Raw genomic sequence first — 24818 nt, 5'->3', positions numbered from 1 at the left:
GCCAGAATCATCAGGAACAGCAGGGTGACAGACTGTTCGCGCGGCGCCTGCCCCCACGTGCAGGGCCCGCCCTGGCCGCTCCGAGCCATCGCCAGCACCCCCGCCACTCTCTCCTCTGTCCTTCGTGCAGCTCTGTCTTTCCTTCATTCTTTTCTTCCTGCTTTTCTTCTTTTTCGTCTCTGACCTGACTCTCCTGTCTCATTTATTTTGCTCAATTTTGCCATCGCTGTTTCTCATTCTCTCCCCAGACCCCGTTCCTCCTCGTCAGCACGTGTGGGGAACTGAATGTCCCCACTCTCTAGCGTCAGGGCCTTCCGTGCATCTCCCAACAGTCACTCAATTGTTGCAGTTACTTTTGTGTGTTTAAAAAAACAAGCACCCTTACTGGGATAAACAACCACCGTTGTGTTAGGGTCACAGAGTCGGCGGATGTAGCATTCAGACGACTGGCTTGTCCCTGCCCTGTGCTGTGGGGGGTCAGCGAAGAGGCCTGGGCAGTGGGTGCGTGGACGGAAGGGGGATGGGCTCAGAGAGCTCGGGCTGAAACTGCGTGGAGGCCCCTTCACCCTCACCTGTGCGGCCTGGGGTGGCTCCATCCAGGACCAGACTCGCTGAGCACCGTTGGCCAGAGGCTCCCCTGTGTGACTTGGCTTCTCGGAACGTCATCGTGTCCGGGTTCTGAGAGGGCGTGTCCTGGGAGGAAGCTGACAGAAAACAAGTGGCTTTTTAGGGCCAGTGGTCATGCCGCTGCATGTTACCTGTGCTCTGTCGGTTAGATCAGTCCTAAGCCTTCCAGATTCGGGGGGGACACAAAGTCCCCCCCCCTCAGTGGGAGGCCTGTCGGAGGTGCCGTCGGTTTTTGGAACCACTGCGTTCTGTTCAGCAGGAGACCCACACAGGCATCCTGATGCAGACGGACGTCTGACCGGGCAGATGAAGCTTGAGGAGCCGTAACACAGACACACGATGCACTGTGAAGTGGCAGGGGGTTTGGGAGAGAGGCAGTTTTCGTGATTGGGAAGGCCAGAGCAACTCACGTTCTGGTGCATCAGAACAAGTTCTGTGTGTCCAAAGTGGGGGTTTTAAGAGCTATAAAGTGGGGTAAAGGATAGGAAAAGAGACTTTAGGTACAGCGTGGGCTTGACCTCCGAAAAGTCTGAGAGGCAGTGGTGGATTTCCTGGGGGGACCAAAGGACCGAAGACCAGTGGAATGAGATCTGACCTACCAAAGGGCCACACAAGATGAAGTGAGTCTCGGCGCCTCACAAGGATGCAGAGCCGGTCCAGGGAAGACCCGGGCTCAGCGGCCCTGACCCTGAGCCGCCGCTACCAAGTCATGTGACCTCAGACAAGTCATTTGAACCTTACGACTCAGATTCTCCTCTGGGAATAGAGAGTAAAACCTCCTAACTCAAAGTCTGAAGATTAAATGGGATTTCAGAAAGGTCTGTGCTAGCTAGCACATAGTAGGGCCTTAAGAAATGTGGAATGAGTCAGCGTGGGAAGATGGAGAGCCTGGAGTTGGATGTGGAGCCGGGAAGTTCAGGGTCAGAGACAGCGTGCCCAGTGCTGCGCCCCCATCTTTGAGGCCGAGGAGCCGTGAGCCTGGTTGCACAGGAGCGCCTGGTGCTGTGGTGACAGGGTGTCCATCACCACGCTTTCCTCTTCGCCCACATCCTTCTCACCGCATACTAACGAGGCCGTCGGACTAGCTCTCTTCTCTCAGCAGGGTGTGATCTCAGTCTGGATGGCCCCAAGGTCCCAGATACTGTATATTGCATAGTCTGGCATGTCTTACAATTGAAGGTGGTCTCAAGAAACAAATCAATATTCTGACTAGGCAATTAATTCTGGCTAAAAAGGAAATATAGGATCCTTGAAAAATTGGTTTAATTTTTATATTCAAACTTACATGCCCCTTGACCTGCTCTTATCAGTGAAGGTCGAGCAGGGGGCACTGGGTCACAGCATGCCGGACACAACTAATTAAGTGAGGGCTGAGTGGAGGAGGCGTCGCTACTTGATTTAAAGGAGCAAAGCCCTCCTGAGGTCTCTGTGGGGCCTGGAAAACATTGTGTCTCAGGGCAATGAAACTGAAATAGAAAACGCTCTTAAATGTAGCAGTAATTTTGTTTCAACAATACTCACTAAAAGGCTGTATTTCTCCCACCGTTAAGCAAAGTACATTGGTTGAAACGTCCAAGCTCCAACGTATCTGACCTGCTTCCAGCCGGCCAAGAGCTCAGACCAAGAGATGAGTTTAAGACGCTGCCGTTCCCTTGGCCGGCAGTGGGGCGTCCGCCCGGTGGGGGCCCAGAGCCTCTTCTGTGGCTCGCCTCTCCCCTTTGCCCTCCTGTCGCTCCATCTGTTTGACATGTTGATTAAGTGGAAGCCCTGGGTCGCGCAGACAGCCCTGGGCCCTCCTCCCGAGTGCCCGCCACCCACAGCCCTGGGCCTGTCTGCACAAAGGGCCCCGGAAGCCTCAGAGCTGGCGGGGCGGGGGCTTCGTGGTTTGGGTTTTGGGGGGTGGGTGGTTATTGGGGTTTTAATTCTTTTGGGAACCTTGGGGAGCTGGGAGCTGTTTATTCAAATAATAATTATTTGTGTTTTCTGTTTGAACGTAAGTAACTAAAATTGTATTTCTATATCCCTGTGTGGAAGAAAATATTTTCTCCTTCAGGGAAAAAAGCATTGGAAGTTAGCTAAATAGTAGATTTACAGATGACTTTTTAGTATTTTGGTATTTTTCCAATTTTTTTCACAGTAAGACTTTGTACAGGAGAAAAAAATCACCCACTACAAGTAGAGGAAAGAATCATGCATTAGGGGCCGTGATCTGTGTAGCGCAGGCATTTAGTCAGCTGTGCTCTGTTTTCCGCCCCTTTTCAGGTTAAGTGTTGCCTGTGCCACACTCACTCGTTAGCCCGAGTAACCCTGGGCTGCACTGTGATGCATCGTACGCTTTTCAGACCCTGTGGCAGGAAGTGCCCAGGGCCCGGCCTCTCCTGTTGCTTGGCAGCCCCTGGCTCCCCTGGGTGGTACTCTGACGGCCCCTTGTCTTTGCCAGTCCATTGTAGGGGCCGAAGGCTTGTCCCTTGCGTTCCGGCACATCGCCAGCTCCCTCCTGGGCCACTGCAGCCAAGTCTCCTGTGAAAGCCTCCTGCACGAGGTCATTGTCTGCGTGGGCTACTTCACTGTCGGCCACCCAGATAACCAGGTAAGAGGCCCTGGAAAGGCCCTGCAACCGCTCCCCAAGCGCCGAGCATGCGAGGCATTCCTCACCGGGGTGAGGAAAGGCAGGCTGGCCTGCTGGGGTGCATCCGTCCTGCGGGAGGCCCTTTCACAGGCTCCGGGCAAGTCTGGAGGTCTCTGGCTTCTTCTCTCCAGATTTGTGATTAGCACTAGATTAACGCTAGGCCTCCCCTTAGAGCTATAAAAATAATTTTTTAAAGATTTTAATTATTTATCTTTAGAGGGGAAGGGAAGGAGAGAGAGAGAGAAATATCAATGTATGGTTGCCTCTGGTGTGTCCCCTGCCGGGAACTGGCCTGCAACCCAGGCATGTGCCCTGACTGGGAATCGAACCGCGATCGTATGGTTCGCAGGCCCACGCTCAATCCACTGAGCTACACCAGCCAGGGCTAAAATATTTTTTATAAAATAGCCTTAAGCTGCACGGAAGCATCTGCTCCCTTACCACATGGGCACTGCCGCTCCATGCGTAGACCTTGTTCTGCTGAGGGGGAGTGCATCCTTCTGCTTGGGTCACTGTGTAAGAAGTACTAGAGTCAGGCGCTTTATGACACAGCATTTGGCCTCTGCCTGGGTGGGTAGAGGCTGCTAGCGGGCGGTGGAGGGGAGCCTGAGAAGGCGGGACTTGGGGCTCTGCCCCTTGAGTCACCAGAGTGGTTTGCTTTTGACTCTTTGGATTACTTGGTTCTTGAGCAAGATTCCTTTTGTAAATGGGGCTCTGCTGCTTTTAGAACTTGGAAGATCTGTATCAGACTTTATGAAAAACATAATAAAGCACCACATTTCCCTTTATTTTTAAAACCAGAGATATGGCGTAACGGACCTATCAAGGAGTAATTTCTGACAACCTCATTTCTCTGTCTTTATTATCTCACAACTAGAAGGCTGTGCCTTCCACCCACCGCCACCCATCGGGGAATGTTTTCACACGGGTGAGATCACACTGTGCGCTCAAGTTTCGCTCTGTGCACCTGACCTCACATAAGCATCATTCCTCTCGAACGTCAGTTCCAGTGTCTGTGTGGCTTTACCTCATGTGGGTAGGTCATAGTTGACCCGACAGTTCCTGCTTTGGGTTGCTTACCACGCTGTCATGACACCTGCTGCCCCTGTGAACAGGTGCGTGATCAGTGTGCATGTGATAGTGTTTTGCTGTGGACAGTCTACAGCAAAAAGTTCAGTTCTGTGGGCCTTACGCATAAAGCTGCTAAGGTATTTTACCAGCAAAAATAAAGACTGAGACGTTGCCGTTCTGCAGCCCTGGGACATAACCCTGTGCCCAGCTCAGGAGACACAGAGATCCTGGAAGGCGCGAATGCGTGTGTCCTGTGAGCACCAGCTAGACCGTGGTGTGGGGGAGAGAAGGCCCCAGTCTGACGCCAGCACCTCCACTCGCTGCAGGGTCTCAGGGAGACCAGTCTTCCCGGGGCCAGAGCCTTGTGACCTTATTGAGGGGTAGACTGGAGCTGGAGGTGGATCGGGTGGAGGGTGCACAGTGCCGTGAACGTGAGCTTGCTGCCACTGAACTGCGGGCCTGGAAATGGTTAGAACAGTAAGTTCCATGTGGTATACATTTGCCACCCCAACAAGGCGGTAGAAAGAGGGCACGGTACTAGATGATCTCCCCGTGAGTTTGGTGCTACTTTAAAGGCTGAGACTGAACCACAGCCAGGCCAGCACTCTGGTCTGGGAGTCCGAGTGTCTGGGGGGTTTTCAGATTCTCCTGTGCTGCTCCAGGCTCCGCCACCCCAGGTGGCTTTCCTGTTCATGGAGGGGTCAGCACAGACGCACAGGTGAGGTGCCAGGCGCCTGGCTCTGGGATGCCGCCTGCAGACCGGGCCGGGCTCGGTGGGCTAAGGAGCAGGGGGGGGGGGGCGGCCTCCCACTGGCTCAGAGGATGAAGCTCCTGTCCTTGGAGGACGGAGGGGTCTCCGAAACTGAAAAGCTGACTGTTTATTTCCATTGTTAACTCATTGAGTTCCCGTTACACTCCCCCAGCCCAGTCACTTGCTGAGTGAGTGAGTGCGTGCAGGAGGGACCTGCCGCCCCCGCTGCAGTCACAGGCTGTGCAGCCTTCACCCCAGTGGACCAGCCCTTCCCGTTACCGATGGAGAAACAGGCTCGGAAAGGGAAAGGAATTGCCTTTCGGTCGGTCGGTCAGCAGGTCGGTCAGGGCCCCAGCTCACCTCCGTTCTTAAAAACATGAATTTATTTGGCCGCTTTGTCTAAATCAGAAGAATTTCAGAGGAGACATTATAATGCTTAACTCATGCAGTGTTTCTGTATTGTTAGTCAGAAGTCTCTTGGATTTGCAGGCCCAGGTGTCTGCAGGAGAGCCCTCATTTCCTGTGGGGAAGCGTGTGGGTCTCCGTAAGATGGGGCATCCCAAGCTCCCGCTGCAGCTGCGCTGTTAGCAGGTCACCCCTGTGGGCCCCCTCCAGTGCTTTAACTGCACTGGTGGACAGGGCCCCTTGAAAGCAGTGCGACTTCAGCAAGTGAACCTGGAGAGCAGAGCGAGTGTCCCTGCAGGGTGCTGTTTCCAATGAAAATGGTGAGTTAAATCCAAGGCTTCCTTGTATTTGATGGTACTACCAGGGTTATTTCTAAGTTTCTTCCCATTTAATTATTACCATGAACATAATCAGTAGGTGCTGTGAGCCTTTCACTTTATTTACATTTTATATTGGATAATTAAATGTGGCCTGATAATTAAATTAGCTCCGGTGACAAATGATAGGACCGCCTGCGTATGGCTCTGTGGGGAATAAGCACCTCTGTGTATGCATTTAGGGGGCGACTGACTTTCTCATTTGCAAAGACCCCGCAGATTGCAGCTGTCGGAGCACGGATCTCTGAGGAGAGCTGAAGGGTCTCCAATCCCCATCAGCTCTGCTGTGGAGAAGTCCGTGCCTGTCACGTAACCATCTGCGCTGCACATACCACAGGCCCCTGCAGGCTTCTGAGAGCTCAGACCAGCAATGGAGCTGGACAGGGAGGCCCTGGGAATGAGGTCTGAGTGGTGTGATGGGCATTTTCCAGGTCTTTTGTGATTTGGTGATTTAGTAAGAAAACACAAACATTAATTGGCCAAGTATTCGTCAACTCTGTATGTTGTCACCCCCTCGGCTGTTTCCCTGCAGCGGATGGGAGACTGCCCCACGCATGCAGGTGGGTGCTCAGGGGAGCAGAGCTGAGTTTCCACAGGGGCACAGCGTCCCAGAGCCCGATGCCGGCGTGGGGAACCTCAGAGGCAGCCTGGTTCCCCCTCAGACAGTCTTCCTTTACTCTGCCGTTCTCCCAGGCAGAGGGAACTCCCCCCTGCCCGTCCTGCGAATGGCAGGTGCTGGGAATGGTCAGAATGGGGCCGCCAGCACCCAGGGCCTCCGGCCCTCACAGGGACTGTGGCTGCCACCCTGGCGTTCCGTCCTCTGTGTTTTCTCTGTGTGACAAATGCAGTGCCTTTGGTGAAACAAATATGTGTCGTGTCTGGGGAAGAGCCCAGGAATTTCAGTAATACAGCCATTTTGGACTTACTCTCAATATTACAGTGCCAAGGAAAAATGCGGGTTTTTTCCCAGGGTACAACAACAAATTTCCTAGTTAAAAATAGCCTCTGCTTGCACATTTATTTTGAGACTTTCAGTGAGTGACCTGGCTGGTGTTACAACAGAGACAGTTGCCAGTTTGCAATTTTGGCTGATGGTGGTGAAAGTCACCATCTCACAGAATCCAAGTCAGACAGTGTTACTTCCTCGTCTCCTTGGTGAGTTTTCCAACTCGAGGGTAGTTTGAGGTACCACATGCTCACGTCAGGTGCCTCTTTCCCTGTGCAAAGCCGCTGAGAGATGATCAGGAGCCGCGCTCTGCGAACCAGCACCTGCAGGGGCCCTGTGGGGCCTGACTGAGAAGGGACGTTCTCCCGACTGTGACTCATTGTGTGGCCACAGGCCCGCCTGCGAGTGGGCCTGCAGCAGCAGTCACGGGGGTCTCACGGGATTCAGATCCAGAGCCCATCTGCGGTCGAGGATTTGAGATTGATCTTTGGTGGTGCTGCACGCCGGACGCCACAGAAGACCAGAGCGTGGGCTCTGAAGTCAGCAGGCTTGGAAACCCCTCTGCTCTATCCCAGATGGGTCAGCTTACTGAGCACAGAGCCTTAGCGTCCTCACCTGTGAGAAGGGGCATGCTCGCAAGGCAGCTGCGGCCCCTTCCTCTCGCCCGGATATCCCAGCCCCGTGGCACCAGACAGCACACCTGAGTCACACGGTGGTGCCCTGCGAGGGGTGTGCACATCAGCCAGCCCTCTGTTCCCAGCCCCGTCACCTTCCTACCTGGAGCGCACCGCCCCGTACGGCGCAATGCCCTGGTAAATACTTGGCGAATGAACGATCACTTGTTGAGATTATACATCACTCCATAGGCAAAGCATCACAGAAGAGGTTTACGACAGGCCCGGAGTTTGGAGGAAACAGCACTGCCATTTCGCAGATCAACCCTCCTGAACTGGCTTTTACCTAAAAGTTTAAGAGCTGTTTCTTTGGCATTATAAATTATTTATCTTTGAAGCTGTTCTAAGACAAACTCATTATTTTTGTTTTTGCTGGAGCCAATAGCTCTGAAAACCAAAGGAAATTCTGTTTCGTGTTCAGCAAACCCTGTTTTGAGGAGACAGCACCACGCAGGAGCGTGGGTCATGTCCCACCCCCTCACAAGGAGGGGGTGATACACCGGCAGGTTGTCCCGAGCGTCACTTTGCCAGGATGAACTAGAGACGAGAAGGCCCAACTCGCAGGCAGTGACACTGACACTGACACTGACTTTCGGTTGAGTGCGTCGTGCCCCTGGGGTCTGTGCTCACCAGGTTGGTGGCACTGTGACTCATTATGCCTGGGATTTAAAGAAGAAGACAGCCTGCAGCAGGTGTGTCCCACTCTAAGAAAGCCCACTGTGGGCGAGTCCGCACGTAAATACCCCAAAACACCATGTTACTCATTTTAATAGTGAGTTTCCTGAAGACACTATAAAGGACTTTTCTGAAATCCCTTTGGGAATCTTCATTCTTTCAGTAGTTGCTGCACATCTGTCGGGGCAGTGGGGGCTGGCCTCTGCTCTCAGGCACTGGCAGTCTTGCTCTGGCCGGACGAGAGGGAGGGGCATGTGGTGGGCCCTGGGCCCAGGTGACTTCAGTTCTGTCCCGGCTGTCCCACCAGTGCCTGTGCCGTCCAGGCAGGGCGCTTACTTGCCAGCTGCCACCTCTCAGCTATAAGACACGGTAGCACCGATAACACCTCACAGTGCACACTCTCTGGCCAGAACAGATGCTGCTTCTGTGATGTCACCAAACGCATCCTTGTCTTCCTCCAGGCTCCCTGCTCGCAGCAGGGAAAGGTGTGCAGCTTTCGTCCTTCAGCCCTGACACCGGCTGTCACCCCACAGAGGCACCTCTGCTGTCTGTGCCTCCCAGCTGTGGAGCCCCTGGAGGGAGCTTGGCCTGCCTGCTGCCTGCGTGATCCTCTGTGTGCCCAAGGGTGCGCAGCACCGGGGCTCCTCCTGTCGGGGTCCCTGGGCTGCCACTGAGCACGCTGCGGTGGCCCAGCTGCCAGCTGCGTCACGGGGTCACGCCTCTTTGAGTGGGACACGCTGGCTGGTGATCACCAGATGCTTGTCGAGAAGGCAGTGGTGGGGCAGGGCGGGAGGACAGCAGAGCCCACACCCGAGTCACTCTGCCTGGATGGGCGGCTGCCCCGCTGAAAACAGCACAGAGACGGAGGTGCTCTGAGACTGTGTTGGAAGGAGACACGGGAAAACGTCTGACATGAATCACCCGGGCGTTTAATGCGCCTTAATAGAAACCTTATCCTGATGTACTCACAGCAGAGAGATGAAAGCCAGAGAAACCGGAGAGACCATTTATTTCACTCGAGAAAGCAGTAAACCGAACTACAAAGAGACTGCACTACTATTACATTTTCATCATTAAATAACATGGTCACAGACAGTTCTCCATGGCACAGACCCGCGCTCACGCCACCCAGAGGCTCCAGGAGGAAAGTCGGGCACCCGCAGCCCTCGAAGGGGAGGCCCGAAGCCCAGCAGGAGGACGCCTGCGTGCCGAGACAGTATTCACGGCATTCCTCCGCCTACCCACCTCCTACCCGCCACACGCACCCCGTCAGTCTGTGATGGTCACGGTCTTTCCCGCATCACACACTGCATGTGTGTGCGTGTGCGTGACAGTGAGTTCTCTTAAAGGACCTGGATTAGAAAGTCAGAATGGCTGCTCCTAGAGAAGAGTTTGAAAGTGGCATGTTCTGTGTTCTGACTTTTTTCATTCTTAAGAAAAACTATTCTAAGCTGTTTTTTAACCGTAGTTAAGTGTGACACACACACAGGTGCAGGTGGCACACGGGGCTCCTGGCTGACAGCACAGGGTCACGTTGCTCTTGCACCGTCGGTGGCTCTCTGTGGCCGGCCTGTCGCTCCCCCACCCAGCGGTGGACAGGACACAGTTACTGCAGGTAAACAGCAAAGTGGAACGGAGTGGTCCCTCAAATGTGTGGCGAGGTGGTGAGTCTGTTTCATTTCCAAGGGCTTGCTCTTCTTCGGGGCCTTTCTCAAACCTAAATCACAGCGGGAACAGTACTTTTGGCTTTAGTCCTGACAAATTGTGGAACCTGACTTTCAGGGACAGGCAGCGCTGCGGCACATGTCTGCAGGGAATTCAGGGCAGAAGGAGGCGGTGCTCCTCATGGAGCAGAAGGCTGGACGTCACTCATCGTGGGGGACATAAGCTTTGTGTCCGCGTGAACATGCGTCACTCATCCTTTCCTCATTCATCCCTTAACAAAATGACCACGCCATGTCGACTCGTGTGCTCGGAGGTGCAGAAATGAATAAAACCCACCGCCTGGCCACCGGCTGACTGTGTGCAGCTCATCTGCTCCAGGCACTGTCCTAGACACCTGCACCAGGGGAAATAAACACACCAAGTCCCTGCCTCCGGTTGCTCACAACTGGGCAGCAAGGGAGGGACAGACGATAGATGCACCTGGGTGTGTGCCAGAGGGTCCTGGCTGGAGATGCTGCAGGAGCTGATACTGAGCAGGGGCTGGGCACTTCCCAGCAGCAAGTAGGAAAGACATTCTTGGCTGGGGAAAGGCTGTGAGCAAAGGTTCTGGATGCAAAATAGCCTGGCAGGTCCAGGGACTGGCGTTCATTCTGACGGGCACCTGGGAGGTAGAGCCGAGTGGAGAAGCAAGCCAGGCCCAGGTCGAGACGGCCACAGTCCTGGGGACTTCCCTTCTGGGCGATGAGGAGCTCCTGTGCCTTGCTGGCGGGGGAACACGTGTCTCAGGGGCCACCACACTGTGTGGAGGACAGGAAGATGGGCCGCAGGCCGTCCCAGCGCTGTGAGTGGGGGCCTGGCTCTGAGGCAGGGGTGCCCCTGCAGGAGCAGAAGGGCGTGGGAGGAGGGGCTGCCCAGAAGCCTCCTTTGCATCCCTGTGCTGGCCCCCAGCTCACAGCCCGTTTCCCAGAGGAAGCAGAGAAGCGCAGCCTGGCTTCTTGCCCGGTTTCCCTGGAGGGGCACGCGGGACAGCTGCTCACCCCTTCTTTCTGTAGGATCCCCTGGTCTCTAGAGCCCGTGAGAAGCCAGGCCACAGTGTCCGACTGTGGCCCTGGCTGCGCCTGTCCCTCCATGAAGCTCTGCCGCCACCACAGGGGGAGGCCGCCTCCTGCCCAGCCCGCCACGGTCCCTGCCCTGGACTCAGCCTGGGAGAGAAGAGGGAACTGTGTGCCGTGCCAGCCAAGGGAATCTTTGTGCTCCTCTGCTCCGAGTTGGGTTGTGTAAGTGTACGGATTTGCCATGTTGTCCGTGATGTATAATCGGGGCCATTTCTGCGTGGCCTCCAGGCCCGGGCCTCAGGTGTGACGAGACCTGTCAGGAGCGACGTGCGCCGGCGCGGCCACCCGGCTGCTTCCGCCGCGCAAGGGCTTTGCAGCAGGGCCTGTTCCGAGGGAGGAATGCGGCAACTGCTTTGTGTCTGCCCCGCTACAAAAATATGCTTTGTTCTCGTGGTTTACAGGCGATCTTGGCTGTCTCTCTCTCAATGAGTTCAGATGTCTAGACACCTGTTTTTGTCCTCTGTTGAGGACATCTTATCTCTGACAAGAAAAGGGAAAAAAGCAAAACAGGAATTCCTAGGCATGAAGATGTTGCCTTGGTGAGCCTGAACTATCTATACACATTCTGTGCGACTTTGCTCACCCTGCCACACTGACCGACGCTGCTGTTTGGCCTTAGGTGTGACGGTTCAGCTCCCAGGATTTGCCGGGAGGGGCTGTGCCCCAGGCTGCCCTTCTCTCTGGACCGCATCGCCAAGAGACTAGGGTTCAGTGGGGTGCCGGCAAAGTGGGGGCATCTCAGGCCCCGGGGTGGTGGTTTGGGGAACCTGGGCTCAGTTCTCACCCATTCCTTCCCCTGACAGTGAGCATAGTTCCTGGTGTTTGTCAGCAACTGTGCAGGGCACTACACCAGGCACTAGGGCCATGGTACCAGTGAAAGGAACACACCCCACACAGGGCTGACAGACTAGAGACTGTCAAAAACTGGGATTCACTGTTATTGGACTTGCTCCCCAAATGCGAATTGGTAGACAGCTGAGGTCACCGTGGTTCCCTGTGAGGAGCAAACATGGGTTCTGTGGGAAGACTGGGTCCCCTGTGAGGGCAGGGCTGGCTCTGATTCGTCACCACCCCGTTCCGGGTGCCTCACACCACACCAGGCCGGATGGAGGCACCGTAGACACGTGATGAATGGACCACTTGTCTGCTCGCTCACTTCCTGGCTCCTGGCCGCCCTCCCGGCCATCAGAGCTGGAGGAAAGGCACCTCAGGGTGAGGAGGGTCGCAGCTTCTGTCTGTGTGACGAGATAGAGTCTGCACAGGTCTCCTCTCTGTGGGTCCCAGGAAGCGAGGGCAGCTTGTCCTCTTCACACGGGTGAGCTGCCCACCCCTCAGGCCAGGTTCGTGTGCAGACCAGACTGACTCAGCACCTTGCCTCCACTTTCCTGTTCTTCTTCTTTAAGTTTAACTGCTGGGAAAAGTACCCGGGCCAGACCAAGGATTCGCATTGTAAGTATGCGTGGTAGCATTTGTTCCAAAAATGTGAGAGCGGATTCTGAAAACCCGGCAGGCAGTTGGCTGCGAGACTCTCCAGGACGGTGCCCGCTCCAGAGTCATGCGTGCAGCCCTACCCTTCCTCTCGCTCAAGGTCTTCTATCTGATAACGTGAGACAAACCCTTGGCGTAGCCCAGTGCATAGCCAGGAACTGGGCATTTGATACCTAGCCCAGCAGAACATAGGTTTTTGAAGAAAGGCCCTTTGTGTCGGTCGGATCTGTGTGTGTCGGTTGGTTGCATCTGTTTGGAACGGCAGGGTATCATCCTCATCTTCATCTGGACTGGCGAGGTTGTGTGAGAAGCTGGCTGGCGGCCAGGCGGGGCAGTGAGCTGGGGCGTGGCGACAGGCCCTCTACCCAGGGAGAGGCGCCTCGTGCATCGGGTGGCCCCCGGTGGGCCTGGGGGAGAGCAAAAGCCAGCACTCAGAGTGCCCCTGCCACCTGGGGGCCTGGGGTGAGTCCTTTGGACTTTCTGAGTGTTAGGTTTTTATCTTATGAAATAAGATGGTCATCGTGTTTGCCCACCTAATGCAGGTGGACAGTCTTTGCAGACAGACTCTGGGTGCCCAGGACCCTGTGGATTCCGAGCCGGCTTCCTTCTAGGGTAGGAGACGGTTTCTCGCGGCATCGAGTCTGGAGGGAGGTCTCAGTCGTCCGGCTGCGGGAACAGCGTGCCACAGACTGTGGTTTGAACGCAGCGCAGGTTTCTCGGGGTCTGGAGTCTGGAGGCCCAAGGCCACAGTACCGTCTGGTCGGGTTCCAGAGAGAGCGCTCTTCCCAGGCCGCAGAGGGCCGCCGCAGGTCTCCTCATGCAGCAGAATGCAGCCGAGGGAGCTCTGTGGGGTCTCTCTATAAGAGCACTAGTCCCAGCCACGGGGGCTCCTGATGCCATCGCTTTGGGGTTGCGTTCTGCCTCTGGCCCTGGGGGGACACAAACAGTCTTCACGGGGACCCGCTGTGCAGACCAAAGGCACCACCACTGGGAGGCCACTGCAGTCTCTGAGGCAGAAGCAGCCCTGGCGCCCCCAGGAGGAGATGTGGATGGGCCTCACCCCCGGGCAGAGGGGACAGAGCGAGGACCCGGCCTGTGCCCGTCATCGCTGCCCCGTCTCTGGCTGTGCCTCCTGGGAAGACCTCCTGGGCCTGAGGAGTTTCTGAAGGGCTTTGAGGGAAGAAGCTCTTCCTGGGTCTGAATCAGGTGCCCACAGCGCTGGTCCTCCCTGCGGTTTTCGGCTCGTCACATCCAGTACCATAGCCTCAGCACGGAGCCCCTGAGCCTCTCTCTGTGCCACTGACCTGTGTTTCTTGGATCGCGCTCATGCTGGGACTTTCTCCCCAGAGCTGTCAGATGCACTTCCCACCCCAGGATCCTGGCTGGCACCCCAGCGCTGTTTGCAGCTCTCTGTCCTGTGCTGCCAGGTCCCTGCCCCGGTGAGTGGCCCTCGTGTGTCATGGAAAACATTCGTTAGGCCTCACACTGTGGGGACGCCTGGTCCTGCCAGTGCGTGGAAGCCAGGTGCCACAGAGCAGGACTCCGAGCAGCAGAGCCATCCCTGCCTTGGTTTGTGCATTGTGGTCACAGACTGTCTCATGGGCCTCATCGAAGCCCTGAAGGCCGCCACCCATCCTGCTTTATAGAAAGGACCCCGGAGCTCAGAGTGGTTAACTGACCAGAGCCAGGCTGCCTGAGACCAGACCCCTTAAGCCTGCACAGCCAAGGCCACTGAAAGACAGCTGAGCCCTCCCCCTCTGAAAGACAGCTGGTTAGCCAGGGCAGCCTTTCTAGTGAGACGTCGTTCTGGCCGGGCAGTGCGGAATCACAGGTGTCACCCTGATTCATGTGTTGAACCTTAACCCCAATGTGACTTCACTTGAAGACAGGGCTTTTAGGAGGTAGTTAAGGTCAAATGAGGCATAGAGGTGGGGTCTGAATGTATTGGGATTGGTGGCCTTATGAGAAGGAGAGAAAGGGATCCGTCTCATCACCCACGCACCAAGAAAAGGCCACGTGAGACACAGCGAGGTGTGTCACCAGAACGGACAGACTGGCACCGTGATCTGGACTCTAGGCTGCAGAACTGTGAAAAACGCATTCCCAGTGTTGCAGCTGCCAAGTGTGCGGTCCTTTATTGGCGGCCTGTGCGGACCAGGACGGGTTGGCAATGAGTCTGGGAGCTGCTTCTCCCCTCCTGAAATTCTCCACCTGCTGTTTCCAGGTGTCCAGCTCAGGTCCAGCCCTGAATGTCCACATCCCCGTAAGTGAGCAGTAACCTGTCCCTCCCGTGGAGTCTCCCAGTACTTCGTTCTTCCTCCCCTGATGGTGTGGGCTCCTTTGATGGTTGTCACTCGTGCACACAGCTCATCTCCCTGCAAAAGCAGGACACCTCCGTGTCCCAGCCAACGGAGCCTCGGGCCGCGTCTGCGACTTTCCCTGGAGCCCTTGCCTGCTCTCTGTTGGGTGCCCCGGTGACCCTTGGTAGGAAGGACAGGGACTGGAGCCACCAGTCAGCAGACAAAAGGATCGGCGCGTCCCCTTGTCTACTCCACGTCGCCCTTCGCCAGCCTCACGCCCCTCGGCCCGCCCTCCAGCGGGCTGTGGCACGTGCTCTTCCTCCTCCTAAAGGCTCTCCTTCCCAGAACTGCTGATGGTTCCAAAAAGAAGAGGAAGTGGGAGTACCTCTCCCCCTGCCTCTCCCTGTCCCCACCCCAGGGATGCTGAAGAAGAAAGTGGTGAGGACCAGGGCCTGGGGAAAGGCCCTGTCCGAGACTGTGGGTCGTGCCCTTCGGCCTCTGCAGAGGAAGATCGAGTGGACCCGGGACCTGAACCTCCCTCTGATGTTCCTGTCAGGGAGCCGCGCGCTTGGTCGTACATCCAAAACTCGGCAGTGTAACCTCCCATGAGAGAGGCTGTATTTGAAGGTTCGGCCGTGGCTGGTGTGGCTGGGTTGGGGTGTCATCCCCTACAACAAAAGGTCACAGCAGGTTTGATTCCCAGTCAGGACATGTCTGAGTTGTGAGTTCCGTCCCCAGTTGGGGCGCATATGAAAAGCAGCCAGTCAGTGTTTCTCTCCCTCTCTTTGTCCCTTCCCCTCCCCTCCCAAGATCAGTGAGCATGTCTGCTTGTGAGGATGGGGGTCAGGGGTGGAGATCAAGCACCTTGGTCATAGTTGCTTTTGGGGGGTACTGGCTGTACCACTACAGCCAGAACCCTTGGCAAAAATTCAGCTGTTCACTTAAGGGGTATGTGTACATCAACCAACGGTTTACTTTTTAAGAAACTCGTCACCTTGTAACCCAGAGCTATTGGGCGATTCGTGCAGGTCACACGACCAGCTGAAAGTGGACATCATGTCTGAGAGGTGGTTTCTCGGCGAGAAGGGGCTCTCCCAGCCCCTGCCCGCCATCTCTGCCGTCCAAGCCCCTCCGCATGGTGCCGTGTTCTGTGGGAAGCCCTTTTAGGTTGGTGTTGGCCTGTGTCACCTGGGGCAGAGGCAGGTGGCCTGGCCAGGCTCAGGGTGGTGCCCACCTTTGTAAACAAAGGAGACAGACCAGCAGTTACTGATTTAGCGGTAGCTCCCTCGGGAAAGCAGATGGAAAACACCGTGTTGTGGCTCTGAGCTCTCCCTGAATTGTGTGCGGTCCTTTCACTCAGCAAGACTCCCTTCCATGTGCCACGAGAAGACTGCTGACGTTCCACTACCTTTGGAGCGTGGGGCAGTCCAAGGTGACTTTGACCCCTTAGGGCCTGGATGAAAGAAGGCAGCCCTGACCGCCCCTCCCAGGGCCCTGAGCATCCGGGTCGGGCTGTCAGACCCTGGCCGCCTTTCCATGCCCTTAAAGGAGTGCTCAGCCTACTCCAGCCGACCCACAAGCCCACCTGAATCACCCGGCAGTGGTCTTACCCAAGTCTCAGCGTGACGGGCTAGCCCCTTCCTGGACTCCCAACCCTGTCTCCCCACAGTATGTAAATCATGGTTCAAAAGACACTGCCGAGGAGATGTCCTCACAGCGAGGCCAGGGGTGTGGCTCGCACCACCCCTGGTGGACCCCTGACCCGTACCCTGGTGGTCCGTCCTAGGTGGTCCTGTGGGTGGAACAACTTACCTCGAGGTAACCAAACTGCCTACATCCATTCATCCCTTCACAGTCCAGGGACTTCCAAGTAGATCGTCTCGCTATACTGCTGGTGACCTCAGTAAATTCACCTCTTCCACAGGCAGCTCTGCTGTGTTCTGTTCTGGGGGGCTGACAGGCCCCTAAGGGCTCTGCACCACCTCAGTGGGGGTCCTGGGGGAGGCAGGTCCCGTTCGGCGCTCCTGTTCTCTGCTCATTTACCAGGAACCAGAAATGTTGTCTTTGAGTTAAGACAGTGCCTGTGCCAGTGAGGCCGGCCAGTGTAATAAATTTTCAATTAGTGAGTCTTCTGATAATAGCATTTTAACACCTAACTTCCAGATAAAAAACTTGTCTTTAATTTTTGTCAAAGGGTAGAAAGAGACTTCTAATGGTATCCTTATAAATTCGAAAGTGGTAATCATTTGGCTGTGCTACAAAACTCATGCTAATAATTACAGATGTAAGTAAATGCTTCATCGGTCAAGTAGATGATGGGATGTATTTTTCTCAGCGGCCGTCAGAAACGGCAGCTCACAGCCATGTGCTGAGTCGTCGTGCTGCGAGTCTTTAAAATTCCTGCCGGATTTGAAGGTGTTAACAAGTCCCTATCAACATTCTCTGAAGGGTTTTGATGTCGTTTTAGCTATTGAACTAAAATATGTGAACTATTACTCTGTTGATTTTGTTCTTAAACCAAACTCCATTATCATCTGAGAGTGTGTTCTTAAAGTATTGTTAAAAGTACTTTGAAAACTTGTAAATCCCTGTAATTTATGTTTCTCCTGCCTCTGCTGCCTCATTCTTTCCTTCTGGTTTTAATTTGAATGCAGTCCTGCCTGCCCGTGTACCTGTAAAGCTGTGTTTTCCCAAGTACGATTTACCGTCCTGACCTTAGGTTTTACAGTGTTCCTCGCCTTCCATGCGGTTCCTCGGACACCAAGAAGTGGGGTCACCCAGCTCTTTCATTTTAGGACTGTCTAGTCAGGGTCACTTGAAACATATCTGATTTTGACATTTCTTAGTTTATCGTGAGGGCCCAGGGAGTAAATTAGGAGGACTTCCCTACAAGCCCATTAATTGCATTGCCCGTTTCTTAAAGTGTACACAGCTGTAACCCTAGACTGCTTCAAGACAAAGGTCTCATTTATCTGAACAATTCTCCTTTTAGATTCAATGGCACTGATGGAAACACAGATAAGGAGTGTGGATCGGAGGAGGGACCTTTCGGAGCCCGGGCTGAAACCGTCCGCTCCCTTACAATCCCCTTTTCTTTCCAGGGCCTGTCTGCATACGGAATAGATTTACCTGCGTTCGGTGTATTCCGTGAGCAACCAGGGAGACTGCAGTGGGCAGGGCTGCGGGAGAGGGTGTCCTTCTGGTGAGGGAGCTGTTTGCAGCCTGGAGGAAATGGCCGCCCTGCTCCCGGGGAGGGTAGTGCAGGGGCCATTGCTGCCACTCTGTGTGTTGGAGGTCCGCGTCGCAGCCGTCCTCGCCAGTGGCTGCAGAACTTACGGAATCTTCTCCTTGAGTTAGGAGATGAGATTACTGTATTTTCTGCTACTTTCAAATATCCCTTAAATGAAGCTCAGGTAAAGAGTCAGGAGTCTTCTCTCCCTCCTCACGCTCTTGCAGCCTGCTCTCCACAGTTCTTCCTGACACTCGGCAGNAACCGTCCGCTCCCTTACAATCCCCTTTTCTTTCCAGGGCCTGTCTGCATACGGAATAGATTTACCTGCATTCGGTGTATTCCGTGAGCAACCAGGGAGACTGCAGTGGGCAGGGCTGCGGGAGAGGGTGTCCTTCTGGTGAGGGAGCTGTTTGCAGCCTGGAGGAAATGGCTGCCCTGCTCCCGGGGAGGGTAGTGCAGGGGCCTTTGCTGCCGCTCTGTGTGTTGGAGGTCCGCGTCACAGGCGTCCTCGCCAGTGGCTGCAGAACTTACGGAATCTTTTCCTTGAGTTAGGAGATGAGATTACTGTATTTTCTGCTACTTTCAAATATCCCTTAAATGAAGCTCAGGTAAAGAGTCAGGAGTCTTCTCTCCCTCCTCACGCTCTTGCAGCCTGCTCTCCACAGTTCTTCCTGACACTCGGCAAGGGGAAGCTGGCAGCTGACCTGGGTTGCTCCTCTGTCCCAGGTCATTGTGCAGTCCGGACGCCACCCCACGGTGCTGCAGAAGCTGTGCCAGCTGCCCTTCCAGTACTTCAGTGACCCTCGGCTGGTCAAGGTGCTGTTCCCTTCTCTTATCGCCGCTTGTTACAACAACCGCCAGAACAAGGTCATCCTGGAGCAGGAGATGAGCTGTGTGCTGCTGGCTACGTTCATTCAGGTACCTCTGTGCTGTGCCCGTTCTCTGGCCGGGTGCGTGGGCGGACGCCGCCAGGCAGGAAGAGTGGGCCGGCTCCGTGTCTGCGTCCACACTGCCTCTTAGAGAGCTCGCGTAGTTCTGTGCCTGAAGATTGATTTCTGAAACACTGGGATGGTAACACCGGGTTGAGTGTTGTATATATATTTCTAGTTGTAGGATCTCAAGGAAAGGGTATTTTTCCCAATTAATGAAGTAAGCCCATGCTGAGGAAATGTTTTTAAAAGACTGCCAGACTTCTTTAAGGCTTTAATGGTTCCTTTTATCTTACTCTTACAGTTTAGTCTGGCTATAAGGGGCTAGGTAATGATGGCTGAAGAAAGATTAATTAAAACTTCAGTTTATTGTAAATGTTTAAATAAATACCATTCATCTATATACACACATCTGTGTGTATAATAAAAACCTGTTACGTTGCTTTTAGAAGAGTCAGGAACTGTTACCGATGGCCTTGCCCTTTCCCACCCAGCTGCCTTCTGGAGGTCTGGCACCGGAAGGGCAGCAGCAGAGCGAAGCATTGCCCCCGCGTCCGCAGTAACGCGGCCCGAAAATCCGGTTGTCTGTTCTGTGATACTGGCAAATCCCCGATCCCATCATTTTTCTGTCCTTGTCTATCATTTTTCCTGAAAATTTCCCATTTTCTTTCACATATTCCACCATAAAACCAATGAGCTTTCGCTCCTTGAAACACACGTGATTGATTAGTGGACAATAATACAATAATGAAACAGAAAGCCGAGCTCTGTGTTGGTCGCGAGCCTTGTTCTGGCTCCTGCGCACCGGTCCCTGTTGAAGGGGTGACAGTGCCCAGCTGGCTGGGGCGGCCCAAGAGTCCCAACACCTTCTTCACCTTAGAAACAATCAGTGCTTTACGTTTTGTGAACTACCCTCTAGTACGTGATCAGCTTGTAAACACAACTAGATCAACTGTGTTTAGAAATATTTTCTTTTCAGCTTAGTTGTGTTGTTTGAGGCTGGGTTCCGTTTTCTAAAAATTTTTTCAGAGGTATTCAGATCAACAGGTCGAGTACGAATTTTCATAAAGTTATGGTTAAACCATAGTCTTAATAAAGCCATCATGCCAATGTTTAGTATTCCACACATATTCTTAGAAACTTAGGATTGGAGTAGATAGAAAATACTTTTCAGAGATTCTGAAGACTCTGACATTTCATTAAAATTGTTCCCTCTTTCACGGGGCAGGAAACTTGTGAGTGCCCACAGCGTGCCGCACGCCGCGCTCGGCCCTGGCAGTAGCGCAGTGAAGGAGCCAGATAAAAACCCCTGCTTTCGCAGATCTCGCGTTAAAGTTGGGGCGAGGGGGGGAGTCAAACGGAAAACAAGTAGCTTGTCAGACCGTGTTAAGTGCTGTGCAGAAAAGTATGGTGGGAACGGGGTGGGGACAGCCGGGGACGCAGTGTGCGCTTTTCATGGCCCAAGCAGAGGGTCCTGGACTGAGATGGAGCAGAGCAAAGACCACATTCTGCGTCTGTGTCAACTTGGTCCCATACATTTCAACTGCTTGGGAAACAGTTTATAAAATACAAATGATACCAGAATGTGAGGTAGTAAAGATCATGCATGTTACTTGTTTTCATCTGTTATTGATCCTCAGATAGTTCTGAATATAGTCTGCTCTATTACAGTCAACAGACATTCAAATGTAAGGAAATATAAACTTAACACACAGTTAACATATTTTAACACAAAAATTCTCTAAATGCTACATGGATTTCTTAGAATGCTTATTTGGGATAAGACAATGTTAGTAATAGTGGACTTAAGTATTTTTTTTCTATAAACAAGTGTGCTCAGGGAATAAAAATACATTCAGTTTTAGTTTATAAAATGGTTCTGCAAAGCCCCCATGTATTATATTATTACTAGCCACTAGAAAATATTAAAAGTAGGACCCTGATAGTTTCTGAAATTTTTCTGTTCTACATTTTTCACTTTATATCTAAAAGTAAAATTATTAAAATTTAAGATTTAGCCCTGGCTGGTGTAGCTCAGTGGACTGAGTGTGGGCCTGCGAACCAAAGGGTCACTGGTTCGGTCCTCAGTCGGGGCACAGGCCTGGGTTGCACGCCTGGTCCCCCAGAGGGGGATACGTAGGAGGCAACCCCATGTTGCTGTTTCTCTTCCTCTTTCTCCCTCCCTTCCCTTCTCTCTAAAAATAAAATAAATCTTTTTTTAAAAAGTTTAAGATTTAGCTACAGAATACCTAACAGCTTTTAGTTGTACTTTTTAAAAAATGTCGAAAATTGTCAGTATTTTAAGACAGCAAATTTGACTAAAGTGTTTTGTTAGATATAAGTTGTAGTTTCCACAGTAGGCAGCAAGCTGGCCCTGGTGATAGTTGACCGGAATTTAAGAGTCATTTCTATTTGATTTAAATTTATGAGAACCAACCTTCAGCTTTTATATTTGGGCTTTTATATAGTTGTCTCAGAATTCAGAAGCATTTTTAAAGCCACCCTCAGTGAAATTCTCTGCTCCCCAGTTGGATAAAAACACTTTTCTTGTCTCACACAGGATTTTGCACAGAATCAAAGTCAGGCAGACACCCAGTCTCATCCGCCCAAAGGTACGTCTCCATGAAAACTCAATGTCATGTGTTTGTTAGCTGGACGGGCAGGTTTCTTACTCCACCTTCTGGAGCTATTAGAGAAGTTAATTTATTGCATTGCCTAAAATATTTGAGATTTAGATAACTGTGTATTTCAGTGAGGAAAGAAATCGACTTTGTTGTCAGTCACGAGAGTATCAGAACATCCAAAGAAATCTATGGAAATAAAAGGAAAGCACAAAACATCTTTGTGTGCTTTACACTCACCACATAGGAGATATAATAAATGATGAATAATTGCTAGATATATTTAGTAACACTGGAGACAATTAGATGGATCACTAGTGTTGGTTTGCATTACTTACATAAATGCTGACATCACATAGTTGTGGTTCCCTGTCCATGTTCAAAATAAAATTATCGATGCCAGAAGTGTCTATTTCCCTCTAAATCCAACTACTTGAATGTTTTTTATCAAAATAAGAAACGTAAAATTGTTTTCTGTGGAGAAAGAGCCACCAGATGACAAGCGTTTGTTCCTGCAGTGTCCCTGCTGGGGTGTTTGCTGCGGTCAGAGCTGGGGGGTGGGGTGGCATTTTAAAGTGCATTTTTACTTTTTAAAATATTTCACTACCTGGGAAATATTTTACACTCTGGGAAGTACAAGATGCTCTTTGACTGTCTTGACAGCATCTCTGTTGAGACCGTAGTCCAGATTTCCCCAAGTCTCCCATTAGTGTGGTGGTCTTTGACTCGGAGGCCCAGTCCCAGCAGGACCCTCCCAGGTACCCTCCGACTAGCCCTTATTTGGGGACAGGCAGCAGTAAGGGGTGGGGATGTCACCGTGTGCTCTGTCTCTCTCTCACACACATGCACACAGTTATCTATAGTGGGCAGGTGTTGAAAAGTACATAGAAGAGAATATGACTAAACCCATAACAAAGTCACAGAAAAAAATATAATGTTCAACTGTCTCAGGTACTTAGAGGTAAACAGAAAGCTGTGCCCCTTTTTAGAAATTCAAGTCAGCATCATAGTTGGTGTCATTTGTCTAAGCCACCAGTAGGGTGCAAGTTCAGTTCTGCCCTGACTGGGTCATAGCTGTAAAAAAAAAACAACAAAAAACCCATTATTGGAAGCTACCTGGGAAAACCCAGGAAAAGCATAATTTGGTGCTGTTTCTTACAAAAACAGGTTTAAAACTTTGAATATGTGAAAATACCCACAAAAATCTTCTAATGCATTATTTATTGCTGTAGAGCAATTTCTTTGACAGTAAGAAGTATAGCCATTTTTTAAGAGATTTTATTCATTTATTTTTACAGGGGAAGGGAAGGAGAGAGGGAGAGAAATGTCAGTGTATGGTTGCCTCTCATACGTCCCCTGCTGGGAATTGGCCTGCAATCCAGGCATGTGCCCTGACTGGGAATCGAACCACAATACTCTGGTTCGCAGTCCCGAGCTCAATCCACTGAGCTACACCAGCCAGGGCAGAAGTATAGCCATTTTTAAAACATTCTTCTCCTTGCTCTAAGGATGAGTCACCATTGGCTGGTTTGCTGCGAATGGGCAGGCAGTCCCTCTGCTGCTCGGGGCGCTGAGGCCTGTGGGAGTCTCTCCACCTTCTTTCTTTTCCCAGGGTCCGTCTTCTCTGACTTCCATGCTTCCCCCCAGTACAGAGTTTAATCCACACAACAGCAAGTGGAGACTCAGAAAGAGTCCTCACTGTAATTGGTGACAGTTCATAATATGGTCACTTGATTTAAAAGAAAATGATGGCACCTCACTAAGTTGCCAGTTTGTACCTTTGAAATCTGTACCCCTTTTGCTTAAGCCACAGGTGGCAAACACAAGGCCCACAGGCCGAATCCCGCCCTCCACCTCGCTTCACCTCGTTTCTACCCTGCAGCAGCGCTGCTGAGCTCTCGCTTAACTGTTAAGGAGTAGTTGCGTTTATACAGTCCTAAAATTACATGCTGCCTTTTGAAGGCAACCGCCAGGCTGATGTGGCCCCCAGTGAAAATGAGTTCGACACCCTGGCTTAGGGGAACTTTTGACTAAGTCCCCATAAAATGTTTCAAGTCGTTTTGAGTCCACGGCCCAGGTGAACCTCTAAGTGTAAATCAGCTCCGGGAAGCACCACACTCTGACCGCAGAGGAAGATTCTGGTTTGCAAATCTCCGCTGCCCCACTGCTGTCCAGGGGCGGGGTCTTCTGCTTTGCCCACGTCAGTGGCCACTAAAGCTCCTCATGGTGCCCTCTGCTTTGTTAGGTGACTGAATGCCAGATTTGAGCATTTCCAAAGTTATATTCAAACTAAAAGCATGTTTTCAATTAAACAAACTGTTTTTAGGAAGTATGTCAAGTTTACATACATATTTACCCCGTCAAGGCTAATTTAAAGATAGAATATATGGCTGTCAACTTTTTTCATAATGGTTTACATAGGGGCTAATGTCTGAATATATTAGAAGCATAAAATAGATTGTGGTTAAAATACATATTTATACTATAGATAGATCAGTTACCTTGTTTACATAAATTGTGCCACAGTTTATCTGAAGTTATGTCTCCATTTTATACTCAGATATCAAATTGATTTTAATTTCTTAGATTTCAAGGAATTTAACTCTTTTTACATTTAATTCTTTTCCACTTCCCTCTCAGGAAAATGCCTTGCATCCCAGGACTATCTTGAGCTGGCCAACAGATTTCCTCAGCAGGCCTGGGAAGAAGCTCGACAATTTTTCTTAAAAAAAGAAAAATAAAAAAAATGCTTTGGTTGGTTGTATATTTGAGTACCCTCATTAATATTTCGAATTGCTCAAACGTTCTGACTGTTCCTTAAGAAACTCATCTTCACATGTTTATACTCTCCCCTGTACTGTAGATATGGTATATACTTTCAACTATTTATAATGACTGTAGATACTTTAATGTCCTACTTGCTAACACTGCAAGTTGTTTATTTCATTTATGCACAATATTTTGCAGTTTGGTAACTTCAATCTTACATACTTTGCATTTGTAATATGTGTGAAATTAGACACAAAATTAGTAAATCTGTTTTGTTCTTGTAATAAAATAACTTATTCTGTTTGCAATGGTGACTTTTTTTGTTAAGGCAGTACGAATTTGAAAGGAGAATGCAAACTCCAGCCCCGGAAGTAACTTAATTAAAGACATAAAAGTTAACCAGTTCTGGATTTCCCTCTTTAATAAGATTTGGCACAAAGACGTTCATAACACTTTTACATTCTAATTACGTCTGTTTTCCGGGGCCATTTGAAATGCATTTGGAGCGCTGATCGTCGGCCTGCCTGAACTTCATCGCACACAG

At 51.8% G+C, this 24818-nt stretch overlaps 1 protein-coding gene across 4 annotated transcripts in view; it reads left to right on the top strand.

Annotated features, from left to right (window-relative positions):
* The window catches only part of SCAPER (S-phase cyclin A associated protein in the ER), a 150443-nt gene extending 125866 nt beyond the window's left edge, over nt 1-24577 (top strand). For all 4 annotated transcript variants that reach the window (XM_037053468.1, XM_037053466.1, XM_037053467.1 and 1 more), the window contains 4 exons: nt 3068-3217; nt 18682-18873; nt 21445-21496; nt 24146-24577. In XM_037053468.1, coding sequence (XP_036909363.1) covers nt 3068-3217; nt 18682-18873; nt 21445-21496; nt 24146-24246 — 495 coding nt within the window. In that variant the 3' untranslated portion in view covers nt 24247-24577. The remainder of the gene's footprint in view (nt 1-3067; nt 3218-18681; nt 18874-21444; nt 21497-24145) is intronic.
* Nucleotides 24578-24818: the final 241 nt, after the last annotated feature.

This window comes from Sturnira hondurensis, unplaced genomic scaffold (assembly GCF_014824575.4).
Source record: "Sturnira hondurensis isolate 20B ecotype Veracruz unplaced genomic scaffold, ASM1482457v3 Scaffold0007865, whole genome shotgun sequence".
Classification (NCBI taxonomy): domain Eukaryota; kingdom Metazoa; phylum Chordata; class Mammalia; order Chiroptera; family Phyllostomidae; genus Sturnira; species Sturnira hondurensis.
Note: the sequence above shows the minus strand (reverse complement) of the source record. Positions and strands in the feature narration are given on the sequence as shown.